The following is an 11,726-nucleotide window of genomic DNA, read 5'->3' as shown; positions in this document are numbered from 1 at the left end:
ACTTTCGTTATCATGGAATTATAACAAAACCTGCCAATTCAATATAAATGGAAAAAAAATATTATATGGAATTGAACGAAAATGAAAATTTGCTTGATAATTCAACTACGCTTGTTGGAGAACAATAAAAACACTACACTCAACAAGCCACCAATAAAACTCAACTGCCTAACCTATAACCAAAGTCTCCTTTTAATTTGTTTTTAAAAAAAAAGCGCTTGACAAACTTGCCCCGCATGCCGAAGTTGCCCCGGTCTCCCCTATAATAAAAATATTTAATTTTTATGCAAGAATTCATTTAATTTTCGTTTATTTGTTTACTTTGCTTGTTTCCAAAAGAAAATCAAGCGAATTTCCCTATTCAATATTAAGTAAATTCTTATATGTCATATAATTTAAATTCGTTTTATGTATATTTGCTTATTCTGATTGGATTTAAACTAACATATCATAAATGGAAAATGAACAAAAACAATTGGCACTGAACACGTGTTACTACACTTATAAATGAACTATTATATAATATTATAACTTTAGTTAACTATTTGATAAAGTGAATACGTTAGCTTAAACTTTCCTTACCCAGTTTTGGCGAAAGAAGTCCAAAGCTTGATGACTTGATAACTAAATTCTTCTTCTTCTGGAGTGTAATTTTCGGGAAACATGAATGGAATACCGAAGACAAAGTATACTTCTGCAAAGTGAGAAATTCCCTCCCATTTCTTGTAACCAGCATTAATTCGAGCGTGATTGAATATATAATTATATACGACGTGATGATGCTCAGAGAGTTTTTCTATTAAGCCTATTATTGGGCATGTTAATACACCATCTCCAATTGCTTCTTGCGTACGTTGAAATATACCGCAATAATAATCATCTGAAAAATTTAAATATTTTTCAACGACATATTGAAGACCGGAATCATTAAGCTTAAAAAATTTGCTCAAACTGTGTTTAGCTTCTGATTTAGTCATCACTGGATGTTCTTGATTGAGAACTTCTGGTTTATAGTATGCTATAAGTGTCGAACCTTCGTCAGGTACCCTTCCAATCATGACGTCAACATCGTGTATTAAACCCTTTTCTATATTACCAATGGGATCACTGGGTAGAAAATAGTCATCTCTCTCTGGTAGAAAACTTACTATAGTTTCCTCATCATTCATGAAAGATCTTTCTGCAGCTGCTATTTTTTCAGCTTTTAATTTAAGTAAACAATTCATCACGTCGTTCTCCCTTCTTTGAGTGCATGACCCGTTGTCAGATCCACACCCTGTACGTTCCACTATCATTTCACTTGATCTGATATTATAAATTGGGTCAGCTGAAAACATTGGGCTGTAGTTGCTTCCACTTTGAAGTATAACTCTTTTAAATAAGCCCTTTGTTAAGGGTGATATCATATGATGCGTTACAGATATAGATCCAGCGCTGGACCCGAAAAGAGTAATTTCATTTCTGTCACCACCGAAGTTTTCTACATTTTCATGAATCCATCTCAAAGCGGTAACTTGATCCAACAATCCCATGTTTTCTGTTGTTTGAGCGTTGCCCAAATTGAAAAATCCAAATATACCCAATCGATAATTTAAGCTAATGACAATCACATTTCCGATGGAAGAAAGAAATCGTCCATAATGAGCGTCCATATTGACCGTTCCCGTATTGAATCCACCTCCGTGGATCCAAACCATTGTAGAAAATGGCTTGTCTTCTGTTTTGTGAACAGGAACCAAGACATTTAAGTAAAGACAGTCTTCACTCATATATCTGCGTTTGTCTGGTACCCATTCAAATATAGGAAAGATTGGATCTTGCATACAAATAGGTGACATCGTAGTCGCATTTAAAATTCCGTTCCATGCTGAGATTGGTTGAGGTTTCTGAAATCTGAGCTCACCAATTGGAGGAAGTGCGTAAGGAATTCCGAAAAAAGCATATAGATCGTTGTTCAAGACATTTATCTTCTTTCCCCGTGTTTTTCCACTAGAAGTTTGTATGATAATATCACAAAAGTAGTCTGGCAGCAGACATGCAATAGTTAGAATGATGAGTAGAGTTTTCATTTTTCTTCCTTGGTAACAAAATATTAAAACTTTAGTATTGGCTTTATAAATATTACAATGTATTTTATGTAGGCTAACGTAATTTTAATATAGATACATTTTTAAGTAGTATTTGCTTGAGTGCTCGGGTACATCACGAAAAATTCATTTAAAATAGAATTAACAAATAAAAAATTCAAATTTAATCCCATAAAAATATTTGGTGAAATAAAACTTAATATTACTATAATTATTAAACGATATATTCATATATTTATGTAATATTCTACTAGGTCATAACATGACAGCGCATATTTCATCAAATATACAACAGTAGGTGTACACAGGACTTGTATAAAGCTCTTAAAAATTGTATTCTGTTTATTGTATATCGATTATTAAGTAGATAAATGCTATTCGATACAGAGAAACATTAGGTTACAGAATACGAAATAGTTTTGTAAATATCCAGTACGAGGTTTTATTTGATTCACCTAATAGAGGTGTATTCGCTTGCGCCAACGATCGATCTGACATCTAACGGTATTAGCGCGAACTACATAATGGCGACTACAATGGGTATAATGTAAGTCTGTGGTCAGTAAGAATTAAAAAGTGTTTAACCTACAATGGTAAATAATAAGTATTGCTGTGTATTTGGATGTAAGTCTAAAGGTACATCAAACTCAGTACATATGCACACATTCCCAAAAGATAAATTACTGAGAAAAAAGTGGGAAATAAAACTGAAGTTAGGAAAGCAATCAACGAAATCTACGTACGTTTGCAGTTTGCATTTTGACAAAGATGATTACTATTTGCCAGGTAATAACAACATTTCTTATAAGTATATTTTAACTGTTATCACATACGGTACTTACGTTTTTATCGGTTTACCATGTGCTCGTCATTATTTAAAACCTAATTCGTATCCAACTAAAAACATACCGATAAGGAAGTTTGATACAAGCACCTCAAAACAGATTGCCGAGCAAAGGTCCATTCGTGCCCAAAAAAGACAAGAAATACGGAATAAAGGTTTGTTTCTTAATTTTCATATTTGAACTAAAGCAGTCACCAGAAGTAATAAAAGCTTTATAATTTGTCAGATGCATTTCTTTAATAACGCTATGCCAAAACAAGATCTTTATAATGATTGAAATCAATAAATTTTTAGGTTTGGAACCGGAAAATAAGAAAACTTCCATCAAGGAAAAATCTGCATAACAACCTAATAATGACACCAATATTTTGGAACTGTCACAGCCCAGTACATCCTGGTCTAAATCATGTATTGACTGCTGTGCATGTACAGATCAACAAATGATATCACAAATAGAGGAGGATGAAGATATGACATCAGTATCACAAACAGAAAAAGATGCAGCAATGGCACTCTTAAGTTTAAGTGAAAAATCCAACCTTCAAGAGGAGAGGGATATTTTAATGGATAAAGGAATTCAAGTGAATACATTTTTAGATTCAACCTTAAAATTTATTGTGTTTGACTTAATAAAATCAGACAATGAATTGAATATTCTCACAGGTTTAAACNATATACTAATATACTAATTACATGGGATATAATAATATACTACACTAATAATGGATTTTTTCATACTTTTCGGTTATCCGACTTTTCAATTATCCGACCAACCCCAGTCCCCAATTAGGGCGGATAATCGAGGTTTTACTATTGACTGCTGTGCTTGTACAGATCAACAAATGATATCACAAATCGAGGAGAATGAAGATATGACATCAGTATCACAAACAGAAAAAGATGCAGCAATGGCACTCTTAAGTTTAAGTAAAAAATCCAACATTCAGGAGGAGAGGGATATTTTAATGGAAAAAGGAATTCAAGTGAATACATTTTTAGATTCAACCTTAAATTTACTGTGTTTGACTTAATAAAATCAGACAATGAATTGAATATTCTCACAGGTTTAAACAGTTTTAAAATGCTTGATACCATCTTCTGCCTGTGTTAGTGAGTTGCAGTCCAACAATACTGCCTGTAAGACTACTACATTATCTACTAAAGTCAAAATTGTTCTTGTTATGATGAAGTTAAAACTAGCTTTGTCCTTTGCTTGTGTTTCAGTTTTATTTCAAATTTCCACAACAACATGTAGAAGAATATTTTTCAATATTATTGCTTATTTGAGTCAAGTATTAGGTGCTGCGATTGTGTGGCCTTCCAAAGAAGAGATAATGAAAAACTTACCTTTGTGCTTTCAAAAATACAGCAAAGTTTGTGTGATTTTGGACTGCACTGAAGTTTTGGTTGAAAAACCAAAGTGTATTAGTTGCAGAATATTAACTTACTCCCATTACTATGGTAAGCATACTGTTAAAGTATTAGTTGGAATTGCCCCATCTGGTCTTATCACCTATTTAAGTAAAGCATATGGAGGTAGGGCATCTGACAAAGCGATATTTGAAGAATCAAATTTGTTAACTTTACTTGATCCTTATACAGATGAAGTAATGACGGATAAGGGTTTTCACATAGAAGATGCTTGTTCTGCTAGAGCTATTGGTTTAGTACGCCCACCATTTGTAAGAAAGCAAAATCAATTAAGCAAGCATGATGCACTGGAAACTGCAGAAATAGCAAAGGCCAGGGTACATGTTGAACGAGCTATTCAGAGAATGAAACTATTTGCTGTTTTAAAACAAAAATTAGACTGGACTTTACTGCCACACATTGACAAAATTCTAACCATTATTTGTGGTGTGAACATTTTCATTTTGACTCTATATAATGAATGAAGCAGTATTAAACAGCAATTTAATACTGTTTTTTCATAATCTCATAGTTAATAAGGCTTACTCATTTTTGTTTTTCAATTTTTGTATGATAAAGAACTCAAACACTAGTTAGGACAAAACATTTTATTCCAAAACAAAACAAAACATAACATAACAATATGTTTTATAAAATTATTAGTACTTAACTCTATACTTATTTTGCATAAATCTGTAAGAAAATATCTTTCTTTGCAAATTATGAATAAAATACTGAATAAAAGAAAATGACTATTTTAATTTGTTGCATCATTCATTTTGTATTATTTACATAAACATTATGGGTGCTAATATTGTTATAAGTTAATAAAATTCAAAGTAATGTGTATTTTCTTCTAAATGTGATTTCTGATGGAAAAAGCAAGATCGTTGTATTTAAGAATTAATTCTGCATAGATAAGGGAAAATAATTTTGGTAAAATCATTTAATAGCTTTTCTGTCAATTTATGAATAAAACTATGATCTGCTAAAACTTCAAGGGTTTTTAAGGGTTTGGTCTTTGCTACTGAATATTATAAAATCACATGAATTTAAATTTAATATAGCCAAACCTAATTGTACCTGCCCATAATACTTGTGATTTTTTTTAAAGCTGTAATTGCCTTGCCCATCATGTACTATATACTTAAGAGATTGCACCATTTCTTCTGCAGATTTTTATGCACCAATTTTGGGGCACTTTACTTCTAGCAGCTTGATAGGCTTTTCATCGTTGAATACAAGCCCATCAGGAGAAAATGCAAAACATGGTAGTAATGGTGAAATTATTAAACCAAACTGTTTGACATCACAACCATAGAGGGTTCCATACAATGTGAGTGCTGTTTTTTCCCACTTTTTACCATACTCTGTATTTTCATTTCCTTTAAATTTGCTTCTAAATATATTTGTTAACTTCTTTTCCCAGTCTGCATTTTTCCTCCTTCCATAAGTATATAGTTCATAGCACACTGATCCTGTCACTCTAATACTTCTTTCTTTCTTCCACAAATCATTATTTTGTTCTATTGTCAAGTGGCAAATGTTTTCTATCTCTCTCTTGTTTTTGTAAATATTTTCCCTGTAGTACATTGAACCCTGAATAGGCATAAGATGATCGCTTATATTAGGCAAATATTTATTACAGTCCATACAGTGTTCAATTACTTTTAATATTGACCAATGTGGTGCAATATTATCAGCTGAACTTTGTACAGCTTTGGCTACTAAGCATTTTCTTCCAATTGAATGCTTTGCTAAAGCAGAATCAGGCAATTCTTGAAAAAATCGTTCTCTGATAGCATCTCTTTGGCTTTCATTTAATGAAAGAATTTCTGTTTCCTTTGTTTGGACATGGCATAAGTTTTCAACTTTACAAGCTCCATATCTCCCATCAGACCTGCTTGACATTTTGTTCCAATACTGCTCAAGATCAGTACAACTCAGATCTTCTAAAGTATTACCATACCTGCAAGAGAAAAGTACTTGTTTATATCTTCATGCCAATACAACTAACCTATTAGTTAAATATTTGAGTGTTTTACCTGTTTATATGAAGCAGTGTCCCTATTGAATGCTTACAGTATCCTGATTCTCCTGCTATACAAGTACACTGGATAGATGTCATCAAATATTTATTGAGTTCTGATCTCCATTTTATATTTAATGTGATTTCGTGAGGTTTCTTTGAAACAATACTAGATAAGCAGAGAGCGAAAATTTTTATTTCGACTGGGCAACCATCCTCGTCATCTTGTCTTATATATTTTTTTCTTTAATGTTGTTTATGTCGAACAAGATTGCGGATAAAACGTTTTCACTATAGAGAGAGGTTATTACAAACGAGAGTTACTTGTATGTTGTCTACGTTGACAGGCACGCTATACCCTTTGTGGCAGCCATTTTAGTCGACTCATACGCCACCTATAGTTAGTGGCGCAAGCGAATTTTTTGGGGAACAACAATTGTAACGGACACTTGGTATTGTACTGTACATCTGCTTGGTCGAGTGGCCAGTGGCGCGAAGCTATTGTTCGCAAGATTATGACTAAACGCCCCTAAGGTAGAAGACCCCTAGCCACGGCAAGGGAAGTCGTTGCGAGAGTAATCCTGCGCGGTACGAGAGGAACCGCAGGGTCAGACACTTTGTGATTTGGTTACTTGTCGTTAGGACGTCGGCGAGTGCGAGAAGCAAGAAGAAGAAAGACGAACGTATATCCCAGAATAGATTTGAACCTTGGGGTACGGACTCACCACTTTGAACTTGTGCCTGGCTAAGATTCCCTTTAGCCGTAACAACAATTCTAATTATTTTTTCATATTTTTTCTATAACAAAATTTAAACGTTTGAATAAAATTTAAAAATTTAAAATTTCTGGCTCCCGATCATATTATGAATTTATGTATTATTGTTTACTTTTTTGTATACACTATTGAGTGTATTCAAAAAACATTGGATTACACAGCATCCTTTATTTAATATTTTTTTCTATTAGACAAGACCTGTTTCGAGAACGTTTTGCTCTTTGTCAGTTGACACAGCAAAGCAAAGAAAGTAAATGTCTATTCCCATGAACAAAATCGAGATCTTGTACAGTACATCACTTTACAGGAACAATTGAGGAAGACAAAATATGCTCGAAATGAGTTTCGGCTAATGTTAGAGGATACTGAATAAAAATTAAGTATAATCTAGCGTTTTTTTTAAACGCTGCATTGTGTTTGGAAAATAAATAAAGTTACGAAACGTATCTCGAACGCAACCAAATCTAATTTCTAGTAAATTACTATTCATTCCCTTCGAACTGTTATTTTATTTTAAATAGAATAAATGTAAATAAAAATATTTAAATCCTTTAGTCACAAGGGCATATTCTATTTAATTACGAACAGAATTTATTCACCCAACAGTATATAAATTATAAAATATAAATATTAGCAGTACACAATTTATGTTGGTTAAAAATACATCTTTTATGATCTTGCATGTATGTAGTAGTGTATATTTTCCACTAAAGAAAATAGAATATAATCATATAAAAATTATACTTCTGTATGAATAGTAGAGAGAAGAATATTACTCTAACCTAAAAAGTTGAAAAAGTTAGGTATTCTCATGCTACAACAGAAAAAAATACATATTTATATTTAAAACAATACTTGCTGCAGCGTTTTTAATTTACAATAAGCCTTTATGCTATAAGCTATCTTATCTTATATGACACACCTATCACTATAAAAGTAAATTTACGACAATAAATGTTACACGTAATTACACTTATATTGATATTAACTGAAAAAGTACTTCATTTATGTACAATTTTCTAATATGAAAATATCTTCATAAAAGCATCATTTAGAAAATTTCTTACCTGAATAAGGGCAAATATTATTAACGAACGTATTATAAAAAGATTTGTATTGTTACTCAATTAAAATACTTCGTTATCTTATCAGCACTACCAAATGATAAAGTTTTATCATTTGATAGTGGTAATGAGAATAGTGCTTATATAAGAACTTGTTAAGAAGCAAAACAATGGATTTCGATATTCATACTGTTTATAAGTGTTTAACTTATTCCTAAATAGTTTATAAAAAGTATAAATTAAAAATTTTCCTTTTTATTTATTTAGTATTTAACTATTTTCTGAGAATATCATCTTAACTTTTTAACGTATTATACAAACAAAGAATATCTTTGTCTTGAAATTTATTGCAGCTGAAAAGATTAGAAACAGGAATTTTTCCTATTCTTACTAAACTAAATACCTACGAAATATGTACTGTACATCAAGTGTTTACATGATAAATAATATTAAAACATGCAAATAAGTATCGACAATCAAGAAACAAAATAAAAATTAATATTTAAATAATTAAATACAAAAAACATGGCTAGGTATTTCGCGAACAATTAAGAAGTCTGATTATTTTCAATCATAGTTGTATATAAAATTTAGGTAATAAAGAATTAGGAGTAATTTTGTTGAACTCTGATGAAAATCTCACATGAAAAATATTAAAGTTTAAAAACTCTATATAGTATATTACTATGTGTGAAGGTCTGAAACTCTTTTTCTGTTTTAGAACAGTATAAACCTCGGAATTTTCCTTGTAAAGGGAAAAGGGGGGACTTCTGCGGTCAATGACCGAGACGCTCTCCTCGAATAAGAAAATACAGCGAATGTTAAAATATCAATAAAAGAAATCTCCTCCATTTGTTTAACGGTAATTCTATAGACGTTAAATATCAACAAGACGGGAATAAGAGATGTTTCTTATCCCCTCTTTGGTTGCACGTGATACGTGGTTCCGGCAATAAATCGCCTCGTTCGTAGTCAAACGCTACGTTTGATATAAACAATATCTAGATTGTTGACCAGGTTAAAGTAATTATTGTCAGCTGAATGTTAATTTATGGATGAGAACCGTCAAACCTATAGAAATTTATATTATAAAATGATATCTTCTGGACACCAATATCAGTAAATTAACCAAACTTCTCTGTGCATGTGGTCCGTACTAGCTAGATCCAAACATCAACACACTAACAGGTGTGCGGATAAATCATTAGTAATGTCATAGTTCTCACTCCCTCAAATTTGGTATAAAGAGGGCTCTCGGCCCAGTTATCGGGTGTGGCCTTCAAGATAGCAAGAAACAACGGATCAACTGCCTTCAAACGCTGACCGCCGACGACGGACGACAAAGCTAGATTCTATGATATTATCTACCACTTAGTAAGTAGAACTCTCTCTTTTCTCTCAGGTGGACTAGGGCTAATTCCAAAATAAATATTAAGGAGGATCAGAGACTATCCTCTGTCGAAATACGCTAGATGTAATTTAGCTAACTCCCTATTGGAATTTCAGTTTGGAATCATTATCATTATTATTATTATTATTTGTATCCTTTTGTATAGCGTTTACTAATTAAATTTATATAATATCTTAACCATGTGTGTTTACTCGTACTCGGCCAACACCTTATCGACTTATCCGCGACCTCCCACTCGATTTTCGCCCTCCTAAATTGCCATCCACTGACCCTGTGAGCGGACTCACCTTCCCGTCGTCGGAAAACGGTCTAAACATTGATGCTTAAACCCCGATTCTCACACTATGTGTGTGTTTTTTTTCATATATTCATTTAGCACAGAATATCTAATACAGTAGATCCCCCTATAAAACCGTTTCCTATAGTTATGATTCCTATAAAAATTGTGGCAGTATCCGTAAACAACGGTAAAAATAACTCGTATAATACGTAAAACGTCATCGGGCAGCCGAACTACTTTCCCGCCGTCCGTAGCGCCACGCTATGGACGTTTAGGCGGATAAATTGAGTTTAGTATCGTCTGTTCATATAATTATATATAAATTAGGTACTGTACATATAATTATATATTAATTATATATAAATTAGGTACTGTATATATAATTATATATTAACTTAATTTATTGTAACTTTATTATAATTAAATATATATTTTTCGCCGTCTAGCGTCACGCTACGGCGAGTTAGGCGACCTATCGTCTGTCCAGTACTGTAATTTTATACATTTCTTGTGAAAGAAACATTTCTTATTTAACGGCCATAAAAATTATTTATATTAAGGATGTCTCCAAAGGTCAACGAAGTTTTCGCAGAAAAATAATATCAGAAATCGCGGCCGCGGTTTGATGCGCTGTTCCGCGACGAAACCAAGCTTTAGCAACGGGCGTAGTCGAACGGTACACACTCGGTAAGCAATCCTACAATTTTTTGTTTATAACGTAGTTTATACGGATTATTTTCAAAAAAATATACGTATTTTGGAAATGTTGAGTCGAATTAGTCTAGAATCGATTAATTTTATGAAAGAAAACCTTTCAAACAGCCGTAGTCCGTAAACTATGATTCCTACAAAATTGATTCATAAAGAACGGAACGTATCTACCGTCTTATAGGGGGATCTACTGTATACGAATGCACAACAAAGATATAGATAAATAATTAAATTATAATTTTCTGAACAGGTTATTATTAATTTAATAAAATAGTTACAGACAAAGGTATTCATGCACTTGAGAGGATACTGATGCAATCAAATATATATGTTATTTGTGGAAATAGTAAACATTAGTAATCTATGTAGTGTTCTTTGCCTTTAAAACTTATCTAATGCGATTAGGCATAGAATCAATAACATTTACGTAATCATACAATGTTGTTTTTTTCAACTAATTTTCTCACATGTTCCCGTAACTAGTGAAGGTATTCAAGACAACAACATAATCTAATAAGTGATTTTTAAGGACGGTACAGATGTGTTTAATTGGGTTGAGATCAGGAGATCCAGGAGATCAGAAAATAATAATAATCTACTCGTGTGTCCACACGAGTAGATTATTATTATTATTCATGTCATTGCCCTACTGGATATATGTTTCATCATCCTATTGCTGATACACGAAAGGTCCAGTCAATGTGATAACAGTCAACAGATTGGAAGAAATTGTTGTCAAGTATCTCAGTATAAATAATGATATCCATTCTATCAGGTATAGAACAAATCATTCCAAGTCTCTTACCAAATAACGTGAACGAAAACGTCTCAGCTCTGTTAAACGCTATGAAGATTGTAATTTAAAAGACTGGAAGAGGAGTATGGGTCAGATAAAACGAAAAATTAATACAATTGATTTAGACCAGGGGTCGGCAACCTGCGGCTCGCGAGCCACATGCGGCTCTTTGGATGTGAAGCTGCGGCTCTTTAGTTCCATACGCAAATGTTATTTATTTTATCAAAAAAAAAAAAAAACATTTAAAAATCGTTCTGAATCGATTAACGAGGATTAGGCACCGATTCTATCTCTCAGCCACTTGTACTCGCTTTTCAC

General features: G+C 32.5%; 2 protein-coding genes and 1 pseudogene across 2 annotated transcripts in view; 1 reads left to right on the top strand and 2 right to left on the bottom strand.

Annotated features, from left to right (window-relative positions):
• LOC111635572 (acetylcholinesterase-like) overlaps window positions 1-8,293 on the bottom strand; it is an 18,691-nt gene extending 10,398 nt beyond the window's left edge. Inside the window, exons 1-2 of the mRNA XM_023380571.1 lie at window positions 8,214-8,293; window positions 583-2,077 (exon numbers count right to left, since the gene is read on the bottom strand). Coding sequence (XP_023236339.1) covers window positions 583-2,069 — 1,487 coding nt within the window. The 5' untranslated portion in view covers window positions 2,070-2,077; window positions 8,214-8,293. The remainder of the gene's footprint in view (window positions 1-582; window positions 2,078-8,213) is intronic.
• Window positions 3,874-4,953, top strand: LOC111635574. Its single transcript, XM_023380572.1, has one exon. It carries the CDS (start codon window positions 4,113-4,115, stop codon window positions 4,824-4,826), a length of 714 nt encoding a protein of 237 aa, XP_023236340.1. The 5' UTR covers window positions 3,874-4,112; the 3' UTR covers window positions 4,827-4,953.
• Window positions 5,336-6,387, bottom strand: LOC111635573 (annotated as a pseudogene).
• Window positions 8,294-11,726: the final 3,433 nt, after the last annotated feature.

The sequence above is a fragment of the Centruroides sculpturatus genome, unplaced genomic scaffold (genome assembly GCF_000671375.1).
Source record: "Centruroides sculpturatus isolate CEXI.00-Female unplaced genomic scaffold, Cexi_2.0 scaffold865, whole genome shotgun sequence".
NCBI lineage: Eukaryota > Metazoa > Arthropoda > Arachnida > Scorpiones > Buthidae > Centruroides > Centruroides sculpturatus.
The sequence above is the reverse complement of the archived record's forward strand: the minus strand, read 5'-3'. Positions and strand labels throughout refer to the sequence as shown.